Source organism: Megascapheus bottae, chromosome 10, assembly GCF_031878675.1.
Source record: "Megascapheus bottae isolate mThoBot1 chromosome 10, mThoBot2.hap1, whole genome shotgun sequence".
NCBI classification, from domain to species: Eukaryota; Metazoa; Chordata; class Mammalia; order Rodentia; family Geomyidae; genus Megascapheus; species Megascapheus bottae.
Window position 1 is genome coordinate 35,615,618 of NC_143518.1, and position 18,208 is coordinate 35,633,825.

An 18,208-nucleotide genomic window follows, 5' to 3' on the forward strand; every position below is an offset into this window, starting at 1 on the left:
GGGTGGGGCCTGCCACTGAAGGTGGAGGGAAATTGGGAATCCAGATGCAGGCTGTGTGATGCCCTGGGGGCTGGAATGGAAGGGTGCCCTCACAGGATATTTCCCCCTAAACTGGGGTCTCCTGGCCTTTTTGTGATGTCCTGAGGTCTTCAGCTGAAACACACTCTTGTCTTTACACTCACTCTAGGAGGGCTGGCATGGGGCTGGGCTGAGCAGAACTAGGTAAGAAGGCTCAGGTCTGTCCAAAGCTGGCTCTTTCTAAGCTCAGACCAAATCTGCGAGTGAATAGTGTACGAACCACAGGAATAACTGATTCTATTTCAGCTTTCTTTCCAGAAACCCTTCAACCCTGGGTAGTATTTTAACATGAACAACTTCCCTATCCCCACCAGGGTTCCTCACTCAAACATGGCTGCCCCTGCTTCATGTGGCACAGCAGTCCTCAGCTCTCTCCCTTCCATAAGTGAGGCTTCCCAATGGCCTTTCTGTCTGGGTTTATTTCCTCACCTTGGCCCCAATCTGCTCCCTTTTCACTCATGCATTTACTCAGGTACTTACCAAGTACCTGCCATGTACCCTGCATGGTACCTTCTAGGCACTCCAAAATTGCAACAGACTTGCTTCCCCATCCTGAGAGTCTCTTATTTATTCTCCTGGTTTTGCCCCCCACCCTCACCAAATTTCAGGTAGCTTTAGAATGGGCCCAAGTCTTTTGAAAGGACCCTCACATCTTCTGTAGGAGTGCTAGCATCCAATGATGCAGCCACTTGATGGAGCCCATTGGGAGGGAAAGGGCCTTCCTCCAGCAGCACCCCAGTGGCACCTCCCCTATCTCTCCTGCCCCCGGGGACTCACTCTGTCTCTCCTATCTAATGTCCAGTCTTGTCTTCTGCCATGCATCCTGCACCAGAGGAGAAGGCAGCTCTGGGAGCGTCCTGAATGTTTACAACGCTGGGTTACAAGGGCCTGGGGCAAGAGTCCTCTTTTCAAGGGGCCCAGGGAGAGTCAGCAAGCAGCTTCCTGTGCTTCCTCTTCCCCAGGAACTGCCTTAGGTGCACTCTCCACAGCCCCACAAGCTGTTGGACAGAAAAACTTTCTTAACATCCCTACTCACCACCCCTAACTGCAGCCCTACTCCCTATGGAAAGCTGATTTCTTTGTCCAGGAATCTTGAGAAGATGTGGTACCTGGCCCAGGAGAGGAGAAGGAATGTTTGGGTCATTAGGGAGTCTGGCTTACTTTTGCAGCTAGCGTACTATCGGTCAGCTCATACCTGCAGGAACCAAGGAATGATCCCTCATCTATTTCATAGGTCCTACTTTGCCAGATGGATCCAGAGCCCAAGTCAGAAAGAACCTTGTGAAGTTCAACCTAAATTTTCCATCTCAAGGCTGGAAACTATAGGCCCCTGTAGAAGGCAGGCTAGGAAAGAAGGGGCTTCCATACTCCCAAGTTTACAGGTTGAAATCAAGGTTGTCATCTGATTGAAGCTGATGCTGCCTTGCCAGCCTGTGGGCCTTGTAGATTCCAAGCCTCAGAAGTGAGGCTATTTGGACAGCCCTTAAACACAGGACAGTTATAGATTATAGGAATAAAGTTCTGACTTGGAGAAGGGGAGAATACAGCAATCTCTGACCAAGCAAAAGATGGTTGGGGGAGGGAATTGTAAAGATCTATCTAGGGTTGTCTCATCCAATCCCATTAATTTTTTTTATTAGGACTCCTAAGTAAGTTTCCATGGCTTCTAGAACCAGCCTGACTTGTATTCAGGAACCTCGTTCTTAAAAATGGGGCACTGTTGAGCGCAGTTAGGGGTCTTAGGCTAGCCAGCTAAAACTCCAACTGTGGAGATCTTTTAGAAACCCTCTAACCCCACTCTTTCTGGGGCAGATGTCCTCTGGTTGAAGTGGTCAGGCTGTGACAGTGGTGGAAGAGCCAGTAGGAGGCTTTGTGAGTGTAGCCTGCAGAGTGGGGGTGGAGCCTGGAGGTGATGTTCAGGACTTTACTAGGCCCCAGGCTTAAGAATCAGAAGTGACCATTCTCAGCCTTACTGCCTGGGTGTGTGTGGGTGGGTGGGGAGTTCTGCTAAGGAGGCTGCAGCTGTGCCTCATGCTCAGAGATGGAAATGCTCTGTGAGTTCCACTGGGGCGGGCGCTGAGATATCTGGGTGGCTGAAAAGGAGGACATGGGTATTATACAAATCTAGAGATTGAGTAGAAGGTGTTTTGGGTGCACTGTCTTAGAGACTGTCCCTGAGCTTTTATTCTTTTTTTTTTTTTTTTTTTGCCAGTCCTGGGCTTGAGCTCAGGGCCTGAGCACTGTCCTTGGACTTTCTCAAGGCTAGAGCTCTACCACTTGAGCCTCAGCACCACTTCTGGCTTTTTTTCTATGTATGTGGTACGGAGGAATCGAACCCGGGTCTTCGTGCATGCTAGGCAAGCACTCTTACCACTAGGCCAAACTCCCGGCCCCCTGAGCTTTTATTCTTTGGGCTAGCACTTTAAGCCACAACTCCACTTCAGGTTTTTTGGTGGTTAATTGGCAATATGAAACTCATGGACTTTTCTGCCTGGGCTGATTTAAGGCCTGAGCCACCAGCATCTGGCTAAGATGTGTTTTCTTTTTGTTGTTGTTGTTGTTTGTTTTGTTCATCATGGGGCTTGAGCTCTGGGCCTGGACACTGTCCCTGAACTCTTCAGTTCAAGGCTAGCACTCTACCACTTGAGTTATAGTGCCACTTCCAGTTTTCTAGTGATTAACTGGAGATGAGTCTCACAGACTTTCATGCCCAGCTGACTTTGAACCACAATCGTCAGATCTCAGCCTTCTGAGTAGCTAGGATTACAGGTGTGAGCTACTGGCACCCAGCAAGATGTATCTTTTATTTTTTAGGTGTTCAAACTTTTTTTTGACTTGCACTGATTAGATTCCTTTATAACCCCTTGTCTTGTGCCTCTGAAGTCTTTTTAGTCTTTGCCATGTCAGACTGGGTTGGCCCAGCCCATGGCTAGGTCTTCCCAAACCCTCTGCCCCAGAGCGCTTGGGCACTGCTTCCTGGGCATGTGTGTCTCAGCTTCTGGCTGGCTCTATGCCCTCCCCACTCACCTGTTGCCCACACAGCACTGTGCTTCGGCTTGGGGGTGGTCTCTGAACCTTGGATCTGCCTCTGAGACTACTCCAATTGGCTATGACTCAGCAGCCTGTCCTGGTGGCTGAGCCAGGCAGGCCCTGACTCAGTGGGGTTCTGGGATGTCCTCCAGTGCCCCTGAAAGACTCAGCACCCTGATTTGTGACTTGGGTCACAGCTGGACATTAATTGGTCTCAGTAAAAGCATTTTGAACAGGCTGGATGAAAGGGGCTGTGAGAGTTCAAAGCCACACAAAGCTTTGGTGGGTGAAAAGGGTGGCAGCTGTTGAGGTGACAGTACAGAGGAGATGCTGTAACTTCAGACAAGAAGTCTGAGTACAAAGATCATTGAGGATTAGGGACACAGAGTTCCTAGCTCTCACCCCTCCTAACTATGACTTCTGAAAAGCCTAGGGCACTGGCCTGAGGGCCATGGAAAAGAAGGCAGCTTGCTGAAGACCAGAGATCTATCTCTTCCCAGCCAAGGCTGCTGTCCACAGTGATCCACCTCCCATTCTACGCTCCGAGATGCTTCCCAGGAAGATAATGTTTCCTGCAAAGCTACATTTTCAGCAACACAAAATGAGTCTTGATTTGACTGGTCTTCAATAAGTAGCTCAAACTTCTGTGCCTTAACGCCCGTAGCCTCTATGGCATTTTTCAGGTGCACCTTCTACATTTCTTTCTGCCTTCTTGCCTACACCTTCCTGGAAAAGGGGTAGCCATTGGCTCAATGCCCTTTGATGGCTTTGAGGATGAGTCAAGGATTGAGTTGAGGCTTGAGGTGTCCTTTTTAGGATGTGACCCACCAGCAGGAAGAATCAAAGAGATGGAAGAAGTGGAGAGCAGGAAGTGGAAGGCCTGAGATCTGAAAGAACCCATTCAGAGATAGTGAGGTTTTCTCTATGGCTCCTATAGAAGGATTGTCTCTGGGCTAGTGGGAGTGAGCACCAAACCATAGAACCTCAAGACTAGAAGAGACCTCAAAGACCTTTAGGTAATGAAATCTCCTGAGGGTCCCCCTTCTTCTGAGGTGGGGCCAGTAAACTACCTAAGGAGCTGGATAATCTGAGCTTGCATACCCTTACTATCAGAACACTCACTACTTCATAAGTGAACCTGGTCATTTTTGATCAGAAAGTTCTAAATATTGAGTCCATTAGCCAGCTCATTACAGGCTCATGCAGCCTGTCAGCAGGCTGACATCTGAGAATTGTGGTTCAAAGCCAGCCCTGGCAGGAAAGGCCATTAGATTCTTATCTCCAATTAACCACCAGAAAACCGAAAATGGTGCTGTGGTTCAAAATGGTAGAGCACTGGCCTTGAACAAGAGAGCTCAGGGATAGTGTACAAGTTTTAGAGTTCAAGTCCCACGATCAGCGATATTATATGTATATATATATCTCCCATTGTGTCTTCCTGTATACCCATCCCATGCATAGTCCTAGTTCTGTTCTTTGGGACTACAGAAAACCCCAAAAGAAATCCAGGTTCTTTTTAAGTGATGGACAGCGATGTGCAGAAGTGCCTGTAGTTCTGGAAATTCTCTTGAGTATTTCAGGGAGCCCAAGTTAGAGGGTGGAAATGTAGGCTGGGCTTATTGCTCCCCTGCCAGTTGACACTTCAACTCTGCCTCCCAGCCAGCCCTGGCACAGCATATCTCCTCTGAGTCCCACCCCCTCTGGCACCACCTTCCCCTGCTCAGTCCTTCATTCTGGTATCCAGGCAACAGGAAACAAACAGGGAGGGCAAAATGAAGGCCAGTCAGGTTAGGCTTAGTTGGGGAAGGCTGTGAACCAGAAGCCCCCAGGCATTTCCTGTGATGCCTCCTGGCTCCTGGCTTCTACACACCTTTCTGGCAACTCTGGGGGACGGGGACAAGGCCATACTGGGATCACACTTGGAGTCAAGGGGGAACCTTGACTAGGGGAAAAGTCAGGTAGTAAAGCAAAGGTGGATTTTATTTCTACAAATTCGAAAGCCAAAGTCTCACTGGACATTCATGACACAGTCCAACCCTATCAATCTTAGGTGTCAAATCCATCCTGAAGGCCTGGCTGTCATCCCAGTAAGGCACTCAAGGGGTTTGGGTAGAAGGTCCCTAAAGGTTTAATTCTTGAGCGATCTTCTCTCTCCTTTGTCCAAAAATAATTATTGCTTGTCACTTTTAGCTTCACTTTTCTCAATCCTGTCTGGCAGGGCCCTGGCTTATTTCCCACTCACTGAAACATTCTGCTTGGATATCACGCAGTCCTCCCTTGGGCACATCATTAGTTATCTTTCAGATCTCTGTTTAAACATCATTTCCACCAGGTTGGTCCCCAATGGACGAGGTGGTCCTTCCCTTGTCTGTATCCCCCATCAGATGGGGCCATAACGGAAGGGAGATTGAGTCTTTTCTATGGCTCTTTCCCCAGGGTTTAGCACAAAGCCCAGCCAAATCATAGGAGGATAGAAGCTATAGACAGTGTTACCCCTTCCCAGGTTTTCTCCCACTTTCCCTTCCCTCTCCCATCTTGTTTTTCTGCTTACCTTCCCTTTTTCAAATAAACATATATATACATATATATAATATGATAATATGCCAGATACCACATTCAGATACAGTAACATGAGCTAAACCATAAGGAGAAAAGAAGAGAAAAGAAATAGCTTCACATAGTACATTAAGAACAACAATCACAAAGATAAACCTTTTGTTTCCTGGAGTTCATTTCGCTTAGCCTCATAGTATTTCACAGTTTATGAGGGATTTCTTCTTGCCTCTGCTCATTTGTTTGATAATAGCCCAACTGATAACATTCATTAGATTATCCTTTGCTATTGTGCTTGGCTGAACAGGTGGAGAATTAAGTCAACCCTTTAGCGATGAAGACTATGCCCTACTTATTTTTATGTATCTGCTCAGATCTAAGACATTGCTTGATGGGAGAAATTTGGGTATATGGACCTCTTATGGTCCTATGTTCTGATTCAGGCCAGCAGGAATCACTGAGGCTCAGGAAGCCTCAAAAGAGGCACAGGGCATCCTTGGGGCACTAGTATCTGACATTGTTGCCGGTCAGATCTGATTTGAGTCTCAGTCTCCAACCTCAGCTGCATCTTCAAACTCAAGCCCGCATATAGATCTCACTCCTCTTTCTATAGCTAACGCTCACTTTTCTTAGAACTGCGTGCTCACCCTGTTCCCTGCTCAGTGTCTTTTTGACTAGCCATGCCTCACATAAATCTTTCATCCTAAACCTGTTGCTGAAGGCTCATGGAGAGACAGTAGCTATATCTGCTTCTTCATATCTCTCTAACTTACCTGATTCTGAGCCACTTCTGTTCTGACTTTCCCCAGAGGTTCTCTGAAGTCTAGCACCTTCCTAGGTATTTGGGGGTGAGCTTTGGGCATGAAACTCAGGGGAGACAAGGGGTTGGATGTGAAGGGGTTGAGAAAGGGTCAAATTCAAATTTCAGTATTGGGCCAAGGCAGGGGAAATGGAAGTTTGAACCCAGGAAGCTAGGGAAGCCTGGAAAAGGGCTGGATTGGTTACAGGCAAGGATGGAAAAGCTGTAAGGTTGTGTGGTTGCTGCAAAGTCAGCTTTAGAGAGAAGGGTAAGGTAGGCTAAGGCTTCTGCTTGTCCTTCCTGCAGAGGCTCTGAGATTGGGTTGCATCTCTTCTTAGATGCTGTTTCTGGTTTCTCTGGGTCCTTGTCCTGCCTCTTTCATCCTCTTTGTCTCTAATAGGCCTCTATTTTGAATCTGCTTTTGACAGAACAGAAGCAAATAATACCCCAACTAGGGTCATTCTTCCCTAGAAAATGCACAAAAGAAGGGGCACTCTCTTCAGGGAAGTGATGGATTTTCCAGGGAAAAGTAAAGGTTCCTTTTGGAAATTTATGCTTTACTTTCAGATCAGTCCTCTGCCTCTCTCTGAACTTCTCCAATGGGCCATTTGAGTGTCATGTTTTCTGGCTGTCTTGGTCTCTTCCTCTTAGTCGTGTTCTCCTTTTATTATCTCCCTCCCCCACTTTCTTGTCCTCCACTCTCTCTCTCTCTCTCTGCCTCTCCTTCTTAGTCTAGAGAGAAGGCCAACAGTAGCTAAGATCATGTTGGACCTTTATGAGACTTGAAAAGGAAGTGGATGGGGAAATGGGATGTCCAGGGTAGAGATTTGTTGAGAGGGAAGAGTTGGAATAAGGGCCTTCCCAAGAGCAAGCCTTTCTTCCTCTGCTGAGGTTGAGGCCCAGGGAAAGACATGGGCTGTGGACCAGTCCCAGAGGAAGGCCACTCTCACCCCATCACCACCACCCTAAATCCCACAGGGCTCAGGGCACATAGAAGGATGACAATTTCTTTTATAGGCTCCACATAGCAAGGAGGTGACAATTAGTTCTCAGTAGGTCAAGGGGGACCAGCGATGGTGCTTTGCTTTTCCAGGCTTTGAGAAACTCCCATAGATCTCCCCCTCGACAGCAACAGGCTCTCACTCTCCCTTGAGTTCCATCTCCTGGGCTGTAGAACCAGACCTCTTCCCCGGTAAGACTCCTTCTGATGGGCTTCATTCAGCTCATGGTTCAGTTTGATGTCAGACCCCTCCCCCACCATTGTTAATCGCTTCTTGCATCCCCTCCCCAAATGGTTTTTTTTTTTTTTGGAGCTTGACCAAGCTGTGAGCTTTGATGCTGGAGTGGCACTTCAGAAGTTTCATTTGTTATGGGATTAAGTCGCTTCATACCCTTCATGTGAGCTCATACACACTTGGATCCCTCCCCTAAATCCTGGAGTATGTTCCATTGGTATTCTTCCAGAAGGAAGGGTCGAGTCTTCTAGGCAAACCTGGATTTAGCAGGCTGACATCTTTCTATATCATACATGAAATCTCATTTTTGACTGCCATGAATTCCCTGCTCCTATGTTTTTTAACACATACTTTAACCTCAGCCACAGCCTATTTTACCTCAAATTCCATACTCAATTCGAACCTAGTTGTTACTAGTATCCTAAATCAATCTTTGCTCAGCCTCTGATTTAGTCTTAGTTGCGTCCCAAAACATGTCTATAAATGAAATGAGTGTCTTATTTTTTTGTTGTAAAAATCTCAGATATAGCCCCTAGCCTCAGTGCTAGCTGTAATTCCTACTCTAATGCCAACCTTAATGCAAATTTCAGTGTCAAATCTGGCTTCAATTTCATTCAGAACTTTTATTAACCCCACCCCTACTTTGATGTTAGCTCAAGTCCAGAACTCAGCTGATCCCCTCTATCTAGCACCTTAGTTAAATGGAACTACAACCCTGCTCCTTTCAGTATCCCTTTTCCTGGCCATCTCGATTTTTTCACCCACCATTGGCCTACCATACTTCCTTCTCATATGTCTATTAGCTTGTGATGTCACTAAGCCCCCCCCCCCGCTTTTTTTGGATCAGTCTGGGCTGAGAGTCAGGATGCTTAGTTATCCTCCATTTAGCCAGGAGCAGCAACTGAGCTAAACTCCTGTTTCTCCAAGCCTCTGTTTCCCCAACTGTAAAATGGGGATAATAATCCCTGTTCTCCAGAGGGCACAGGACAACCCCATAAACCTCAAAATAAATAAGGAAATAAGGATATTCACTGTGTACAACTGGTTGGTCCTGGAGCACCCTGTTATTGTTAGAAGTTGGGTAGAGGGGTTTAGAACACAAAGGCACATGAACTCTTTGTGCTTCCTTATTGTTCTGTCTTATTCTTTCCAGAAGAGTGGGTCTTGGCAGTAATCTGTGAGCTCCATAACTCCTCCTAAGACTCTTCCTTCTCTGGCCTTCTGGAGCCCCATGTCAGAGTGAGAGAGGGCTCTTAGCTTCTTTGAGGGAGACAAGAAATGGGGTCCCTTGTGATCTGCCTATGGGAGACAGCTCTGGAATCTAAGGGAGTCATAAGGTCTGTCCTGTGCCCCCCAACCCCTAAACAATCACCAAGGGTTGGCCTTCTTTTTTCTCCTTCTGTTAGCTAGGAACCCATCAGTCCAGCTCCAGCCTTCCCAGAATCGTGCTGGCTTAGTTACCACTATGACCTTAGTCACTGATGACCAGTCTAGTTATAAGGGTTCTAGAGATCAAAGACCCTTGCATTCACCCTTCAAGGCCTATGGACTATTCCTGGGCATAGAATCTGGGAAACCAAGAAATCCTTGAAAAAAAGCACACACAGAAGGGCTCAGCCTTCCTTCCCACCTATGATGGGTTTGTACACTCATATATCCCCCCCCCACCCCCCCCCCCCGTCCTGTTCCTTCATTAAAGAAAACTCCACTCACTCCTACTCCTCTTACACACACACACACACACACACACACACGCCCCTCTACTGCAGGCCTCACTGAAGTATTTTATATCTATGTGTTGAGAGAGGGGTCTGGATTCCCACAGGACTGGAGTCCTGGGAGCTATTCTGTGTTAGAGAGGGGTGGGAGCACAGTCGCAGGGAAAGACTGTGTTCCTGAATGCACTCATCCCCTCCCCCTTTCAGCTCAGAGCACTGCTCCCTCTGAAGGGCCAGAGGCCTCAAGGGGAAGGTAGGCTGGGGTGTTGGGGCATTCTTGGATGGTTTTTGTCTGCCTGAGCCTTTCTTTTTTTTTCCAGGATTGGCATGGATGAAGGGCCTCCCCCTTCCCCCTCCCCCGGCCCCCAGTTGTAACTTCTTACATAACTGGAGCCATAGCTGGGTCCCCTGGAGAGTCAGAGGTGCTTTCTCTGAATCCCTGCTCTTGGAGGGGTGTGCTAGACCCCAGTGTTAACTCTTCAAGGCCTCTATACCCTTCCTCCTCAAGCCTGGCTTCTCTTTCCTCTTTCCCATTTCCTCCAGGGAAGGAGGCAGCAAATGAGTGGTGAGGGGAGCTCCCTGGACGCTGTAAAGTGGACGCTGTAAAATGGGGCGACTGTTGTCACCCCGAGGATGTGTCCAGGAGGAAGTGGAGGTTTAACAGGTGCCTAATTACAAGTCCCGCTGGTCGCCCTGTGCCACTCTTGGGACAGGGAAGAGCTTGGGTGAGGGCTGGGTAATGCCTGGGTAGGCTATCCTGTCACCCCGCTAATTAGGGCTACTGGGGCTCCTCCCCAAGGCGTGGACCAGGCCCCCTCCCTCCCATAGAAATAACGCCGGTTGCTCCCCAGCTGGGCACTCACTGCACCTTCCTGCCACCCCGGGCAGTGTCTGGGCCCTCAGCTCCCCCTCCCTCCTCCTGCCCCTCACACCCACCATCACCGTCCCACGGGAACCCAGCTCAGGCGGAGGATACATCGAGCCTAGAGACATGGGAGTTCGAGGAGCATTCCACCTTCTACTCGTGTGCCTGAGCCCAGGTATGAGGCTGGGCAGTGGGCCGGGAGGCCCAGCATGAGGCTAGATGGGCAGAGAAAGAGGTCAACAAGGGCTCAGAGGAGAGTCCATGGTGATCTGAGAGGTCCCAGCAGGGCCTGCCCATCCTCACCCTTCCACGAGCATGGTTTGGATACGACCAGGACAGCCTGTGCCTGAAGGATTTGAGCAGCATCTGTGTGTGGAGGTCTTTGCCTGGATCATCATGGTGTCTGAGAGCCTGTGGCGCTCACACTAGTCTGCAGGTCCCTGCGTGCTGTGGCCCATGCTGGAAATGGAGACAGGGCTTGCTCCCAGTTACCTATGAGAGATGGAGGTGGGGTAGGCGTCAGCTGAGCCGCAGCTCTGGGTGGGGGCTAAGGAGGAGCCTCCTTAGGATCAATTTCCATCCGACTCCGTGTGCTGTTCTCATTGGGAGGGCGGCTTTCCTGAGCCAGAGCCTGGGCAGGGGAATTGTCTGCTTTGAAAAGGCTGAGTCTACAGGGTGCTGCTTCTGTCATGACCAGCGACAATCCAGACTTGAGAACTCTGCTCTGGGCCCCTTTTGCTTTGAGAGTTTCCGAGTTGTGCCCTCTCCAGGATGAGACCTGGGAGGTAAGGATAGACGACAACCCCCAGAGCCCCCTTGCCTTTCTGGGCCACTCCTGGGAGGCAGTGCTCAGGTTTGGATACTGTAGCTACATGCCTAGGTTGGGCAAGTCCCAGCAAGGGTGATTCTGCTGGGCATTGTTGGAAAGAGCCCTGGGTCCTCCAGAGGTTTGGATTTAGGATGAAGGCAATGAGGAAGAACATGGGAAGACCCTCCCCCACCCCCCGGTGTGTGTGTGTGTGGGGGGGGTTGTATTTCTAGCAGGATTTCTGTAGCACCCTCTCGGCTTGCTAAGCACTGGGCTGGCAGGGACCCCAGCGGTGTTTGGGGGAACTGAGACATGTCCATGTGTAGAATGTGTGTCCAAGTGAGCACAGATTTGGTGTGCATTTATGTACCAAGCTGTCTTCTCTCCTCTTTCCCTTCTTTTTCACCTGTCATCTTCCTGCTTGGAAGCAGCTTGGAATTTCTGAATAGATTTCCCAGCTGAAGGCACTGCTATTGAGGTGACATTTCCCTAGAAGGCTGTAAGCCCTGGTGATTTTGTAGGGGGACAATCACTGTCTTTTTTAGAGACCTACTCCTATCTCTTATCTCCTGAAGTCTCCCAGTCCAGCTTTCTTCCCTGGCTTTCTTCCCTCTCTCTAGTCTCCCTTTTCTCTCACATTCCCTGAAAGTATCACCTCAGTGCCACAGTAAGAGGAGTCACAGTGGGACACTAGGAATAGCTTCTCAAGGAGAGGGAGGAGGTGCCAAAAGGCTGGAACCCTTGGGAGGAGGCTGAGAAAGCTTCTAAGGGATTGAGACGCTGGGGCGAGGTTCCCTGGCCTAGGAAATTGAAGAAAGCCACTCAGCCTAGTGCAGGGTGGAGACACTTTGCTTCCAGTCTGTCTGTCCTTCCCAAGACCCTTTCTCCAAATACTCACCCTCCTGTCTGGTTGACTTCCACAGTGTGGGAAAAGGCAGCTTCCAGTGGCTCTTCCCTAGGGAGGAGTCTCTGCTCTCAGGTGAACTCATCCCTGGATTGCGTTGTGCCGCCCCAGGATCTGGCAGATGGCATGGGATCCTTATCTCAGGAATGAGCTGATATTCTCTTGGCCTGGGGCTGGAGAGGCTTCCTCAGGTCCCGTTAGAGCTCCAGCATGCAGCCTGTCTCCTCTGGGTCAAGTTCTTTGTAGTCTAGCTGGGCTATGGGAAAGCTGATTGCCTAGGTAGGTTTCTGAATGTTAAAAGGGCCCTTGCCGGCCTTTCTAGAGTCAGCCCCACAAACAGGGCTTCTGTAGGTATGTCTGATCTTGAACGAATGTGTATGAAACCAAAGGAGTGTGCAGTGGGTGTGTCTTCTGCGTTAATACTTTCTGTGTTTGGTGCTAATGTGTCTGCCTTTGTATAGATCTGACCATGTCTATGCACTTAGGAAGGGGAGACAGTATAGGTTTGTATCTGCACTTGAAGGCCTGTCTATGTTTGTTTTGCCTATGACAGTGTAATAGTGTGTGTGTATGTGTGTGTGTGTGTGTGTGTGTGTGTGTGTGTGACACTACTCTAAGCATGCAAGAGATCCTGAGCCATAGGAGGGCAGAAAAGAATGATTGATGAGACTTCGAGATTCCTAAGGGCACGTCCATTAAAAACAAAGACTCTAGATGGATAAGAAGGTGAGTGAGGGGCCTGTGGAGGGAGTGCTGCTGGAGGCTGGGAGGCAGGGTGCAGAGTAGCTAGGGTGAGGCCATGGGTACATTCCCCTCTTCTCTCTCTCTAGGTCTAACCGGTTGGGCTCTTGCCTGGGGCTTCAGGGTAGGGAAGGAGAGGAACTTAATCTTGATTTCCAGATCTTGGCCTCCTGCCTCTGACTCAGTGGCAGGAGGGGCCTCAATAAGAGTAAGCATGTGGGAGTGGCTGTACCTCAACCACACAATAATGCCAGGGGAAGGACACACAGCCTACAATGCCACTCACTGTCATGCAAGGTTCATCCTACAGATACATGCTGTCCCAGCTCCAGGTACAAACCATCAGTCACTATCACACAGGAACATAGCCAGACTCCAGGTCACAGCTGTATTGTCATGCAAGAGCACATGCCATCACTTAGAGCCTTTACCTATGCTGCATGCAGTGCCTTACACCTACAACCAGACACACACACACACACACACACACACACACACCCCAGAACACCTAGACTACCACTTGAGTAAGCATATAAGCAAATGCCTTACAAGTACACATGAATATCTTTGCATCTGCAGATATTCATAATCATATAATGCACATTTGACTACATGCATGCAAACATACAATCATGTATAGACACAAACATACGTAATAGCTCTGTCTAAGCAAACAGTACTCATATGCATATCTCTGCAATGCTACAATATATACAGCAGTCCACAAGCATGTACAGGCCCTGCCAATGAATAAACAAGCAAGGCAAGTGTATGCACAGACATGCATATAGCACACACACACACTCACACACACACACACACATGCACACACGAGAAGCCCCTCCTCCCTTTGGAAGCCTCACCAAGCTCTGGTCTCTCACCCTGGCTGTCTCCCCTTCCTCAGCACTGCTGTCTGCTGTGCGGATCAACGGGGACGGCCAGGAGGTCTTGTACCTGGCAGAAGGTGATAACGTGAGGCTGGGCTGCCCTTACATTCTGGATCCTGAGGACTATGGCCCCAATGCGCTAGACATTGAGTGGATGCAGCTCAATTCAGACCCCTCACAACGAGAGAATATAGTAAGTACTGGGCACAGGGTTTTCCTTCTGTGGTACTTTGAGATGCCTACCTGTTGGGCAGCCAGTATCCTGAGGGAGAAGGAGGGCAAACTGGGAAATCAAGATTTTGAACTTCCTCCAAGGCAATAGGGAACTTCCTCCATTCCAAGCGGGAAGGTGAGGTGTGGGCCCTGCCCTCTAAGGACCTTCCCTGCCTGGCCTGATGATTTCCAAAGTGCTTGCCTGACGATTTCCAAAGTGCTTGCCTTCATTGGCGTTCACCTATTCTATATGAAATCAGTAGCACAGGCATGATTAATCCTATTTTTAAGCTGAAAAACGAAACAAAACAAAATCCCAAAATCTGAGTCCCAGAAAAGTTCAGTAAATTGCCCAGTCGGTCCTCATGGCCTTTCTGCTGGTCTCACCACCTGTGTTTTCCTCTCCTTTACAGTTCCTTAGTTACCAGGATAAGAGAATCAGTCATGGCAACCTCCCCCATCTGCAGCAGAGGGTGCGTTTTGCAGCCTCGGACCCCAGCCAGTATGATGCTTCCATCAACCTGATGAACCTCCAGGTATCGGACACCGCCACCTATGAGTGCCGGGTGAAGAAGACCACCATGGCCACCCGGAAGGTCGTTGTCACTGTGCAAGGTAAGACCAGTGTTCTCTGGGCTCCTCTTCTCCCAGGCTTCAGAGACAAAGGGAGCCTGGCCATGGAGGGCCTGGCTCTGCCTCCTGGCTGGGTCTTGACTCACCATTGTCTGTTTCCTTGCAGCTCGTCCTGCGGTACCCATGTGCTGGACTGAAGGCCACATGGCAAAGGGCAACGATGTGGTGCTAAAATGCTTTGCCAACGGGGGTTCCCAGCCCCTCTCATACAAGTGGGCCAAGATTAGTGGGCACAGTCACCCTTACCGAGCTGGGTCTTACCATTCTCAGCACAGCTTCCACTCTGAGCTCTCCTACCAGGAATCGTTCCACAGCTCTGTCAACCAAGGTAAGGAAGGCCCAGAGGGCAAAGTGGGACTGAACATGGACTCTGGGACCGCTTTAGCTTTCCCTAGCTTCCAGCAAATCTGGAGCACCTGTGAGGGACTGCTCCTCTCAGACAGAAGCTTCCCCTAGGGAAAGTAAAAGCACGGGGTCAGTCAGAAATAGCCTGGCTAATGTGGGGAAAAAAAAAAAAAACATGGACAGAGATAGAGCTGCGCTTGAATCCTCACCAGGACACTAAGCTACAAACCTCAGGCAAGCAGCATAAACTCTCTGTGTCCTATAAAAAGAGATGAAGAGCTAATTACCTTCTGGGGAACAGGTAAAGCCAAAATGGGATGAGGTATTCAAGGCTCTTAGCTGAGAAGCTGAATAATATCCATGATGAAGGAATATCAAAGTGAGAGGGAACTTTTCAGTTCCCTAGTTTATCCCAGTTTTCATTGGTCAAATGGGGGAGCACTGGTGCATTCAGAGAAGTGGCATATATGCCACTAGAGGTCACAGAATGAATGAATGAATGAATGAATGTTTTTTTCTGGGGCAGAGGTGTCCTTGTCTCTCCCACGCAGCAGGGGAAGGTGGCTCAGTGAAGTGGATGTGCATGTGTGCCTAAGCCATTTCTCTCTTACATAGTGGTGTCCACTCAGGGGCTGACACAGGAGGTGGGGGCTCTCAGGAAGTAACCTTGCCAGATTTGGGATAGCCATCTGATTATGACTGCAAAATTGCAGGCTTTAACGGGGACCTGGTGTTGAAGGATATCTCTGCAGAGGACAATGGGCTGTACCAGTGCACAGTGGCCAACCACGTGGGCTACAGCGTTTGTGTGGTGGAGGTGAAGGTGTCAGGTAGGTGCAGTGGCCCTAAGGGTCCCCTGATTGGGGTGAGGGGGGGTTGGCTTGGGGTCATGCGATTGGACTTTGGAGCCACAGCCAACTCTTTCTTTCCAGCCTCCAGGCCTCTACCTAGGACACCTGGAGGCTACCTGTAGATGCAAAGAATTAAGTCCCAATCTCCCCCATACTCTCCACACTGGGATTCACAGGGCCCCAGAGATCCTTCCCCTCTCCTCTCTCCCTCTCCCCCCTACCCAGGTTCTCCTCCCTCTTTCCCACAGACCCCTGCCTTGGAAAGTACCATAAGTCTGACCCGCCACCCTTTTGTCTCCACAGACTCCCAGCGCGTGGGCATGATCGTGGGCGCTGTGCTGGGCTCCCTGCTCATGCTGGCGTGCCTGGCGGTGGGCATCTGGGGTCTTATCTGCTGCTGCTGCGGAGGCGCCGGGGCCGGCGGCGCCCGCGGTGCCTTCGGCTACGGCAACGGCGGCGGGGTCGGCGGAGGGGCCTGCGGCGGCGGCGACTTGGCTAGTGAGATCAGGTAAAACCTGATGCATGATGCATGCTGCTGTGCCGAGGGGACCGGCGCCCTGCCCTCTTCACCCCTGCCTGCCACCGGCCGGCTGGGACCCCTCTTCACCCCCGCTCGCCATCGCCACGGAGTGCTGGGACCTCTCAGCACGTCGACCTGCCACTCGCCGCATGGCTTTTCTGTCCCCCCCCCCCACTTTCCTCTCCCTCGTCCCCCCCTCCCCTCGGCTCCCCTGCCCTCCACTCCCCCCTCCTCTCTTTCTCTCTCCCTGCATCCCACTCTCCTGTCTGGTCTAGACTGTAAGCTCCTGGAGGGCAGGCTCTATTTTTTATTTTATTTTATTTCCTTTTAAATTTCTTCTGGTTTTCCTGGTACGCGCCGGTGACAACTCTGCCATGCTTTCTTTAAGAAGAGTTAACCATAACTTATGATAGACGCCCAAGTAGGAATAAAAGTAGAACCAGCCTAGCCGCGCTGACGCTCGCCGTGCCTTGGGGAGGGAGGGAGCGATGGGGAAGGGGGCCAGGAAAGAGGAAAACCGCTGTGAGGCCGCCAGGGCTCCCCCCTCCAGGGTCGCCGGGGCCCTGGGGGCGGAGGCCGTGCGGACGCGCGTGGACGAGCCCCGACTGGAGGACTGGGATGGTGGATCGTCGGCTCAGGAGGGTGCAGAGAGGGAGAGAGGTGTGGAGGCCGAGGGCGAGCGCGCGCGCGAGAGAGACAGAGAGAGAGAGGAAGAGAGAGAGATGGAGAGAGAACGGAGGCCAGGGGAAGGTGGAGGGAGGCGCGGGAGACCGGAGGTTACCAAGAGCCCCCAGCTCTGCCCAGGCCGTGCCAACGCCGCGCCGCGGAGGAGCCCGCTCACCCGCCCGCCTGTTGTTTTCCAGAGTGGACGCCGAGGCGCCGGGGTGCAAGGCCAGCGGGCGCGGCAGCCGCGTCACCCACCTCCTGGGGTACCCCACGCAGAACGTCAGCCGCTCCCTGCGCCGCAAGTACGCGCCTCCGCCCTGCGGGGGCCCCGAGGACGTGGCCCTGGTGCCCCGCACCGCCGCCCCCGCCTGCGAAGCGGGCCCCTCCCCGGTCTACGTCAAGGTCAAGAGCGCCGAGCCGGCCGACTGCGCCGAGGGGCTGCAGCAGGTCAAGGACGGGCTTGTTGTGTGAGCGCGCGCGCACGCGCGCGGCGCCGGCCTGCGCCCCGGCCGGGAAGGAGGGGAGGAGGGTCGGGTCGGGGCTCTCTGCCCGCTGCTGGGGACAAGTTCAGACCGGTGCAGACCTCGCTCTCTCTCGAGGCCGACTGGCTGTTAGTGGGGGAGCTGAGGAATTTCCCTCCGGGGAAGACGGGGAACCCATCTCAGGACGGTTAAGCCTCTTTTCCCCAAAGTGGGGAGGGGCAGGGAAAGAAAGAAGAAGGCTGTCCAGAACTCTCTCCAGCAACCCCCACGCCCCCAACTTCTAGTCTTGGGGCTGGGAGGGAACAGGAGGGTGGGAGAAGGGAGGGAGGAGAAAGCAGAGTCTTATCTGAGAGCCATAGAGGCACTGGCCAGGTGTCCCCAGCCAAGGCAGAGGGTCCCAGGCCCCCAGGTGGGTGGGGGTCTGGACTGAATTGTTCTGTATGTTAAGATCTGAGATCCCAGGCAACAGTGTTAGCACAATAAAGAAGCTTTGAGACTGAGGTGACTGTCCGGGTGTTCCACGGAGGGAGGGTTGGCCTTGGGGAGGAGAGGGCCCCTCCTTCTGGGAGGGGGAGGTTGCTTCCAGCTGCCTCCTGCATACCCACCACCCCACCTCTTCTATCCCTTCCTTACTGGGGAAGTCGGAAATGGAAGGGGACTTCCCCTCTGCATTCAGTAAGGCCCCATGAGCAAACAGGGAGCTATCAGAGATGATTTCTCACTGCTCCTGATCATTGTACTCATCCCCTCCTTTTTCTCTTCCGGTGTATGTTTTCCTTCTCAGCAGCTAGGAAGGGGGCCAGAGTCAGACTATGAGGTGGTAGAAAGACCTCAAGGCAATCTCACCCAGCTCTCCTTTTGATGGGAAGGGGAATCACTC

At 51.2% G+C, this 18,208-nt stretch overlaps 1 protein-coding gene across 1 annotated transcript; it reads left to right on the forward strand.

Annotated features, from left to right (window-relative positions):
* Positions 1 to 10,404: 10,404 nt before the first annotated feature.
* Positions 10,405 to 17,317, forward strand: Vsig8 (V-set and immunoglobulin domain containing 8). Its single transcript, XM_090339816.1, has 7 exons — positions 10,405 to 10,453; positions 13,636 to 13,811; positions 14,245 to 14,446; positions 14,571 to 14,792; positions 15,523 to 15,639; positions 15,964 to 16,168; positions 17,044 to 17,317. Exons 1-7 carry the CDS (start codon positions 10,405 to 10,407, stop codon positions 17,315 to 17,317), a joined length of 1,245 nt encoding a protein of 414 aa, XP_090195942.1.
* The last annotated feature ends 891 nt before the right edge of the window (positions 17,318 to 18,208 follow it).

Coding starts and splice junctions, on each gene's coding strand:
- Vsig8 (XM_090339816.1), top strand. CDS start 10,405: ATGGGAGTTCGAGGAGCATTCCACCTTCTACTCGTGTGCCTGAGCCCA. Junction 10,454..13,635: donor ACTCGTGTGCCTGAGCCCAG/GTATGAGGCTGG, acceptor CCCCTTCCTCAG/CACTGCTGTCTGCTGTGCGG. Junction 13,812..14,244: donor CCTCACAACGAGAGAATATA/GTAAGTACTGGG, acceptor TCTCCTTTACAG/TTCCTTAGTTACCAGGATAA.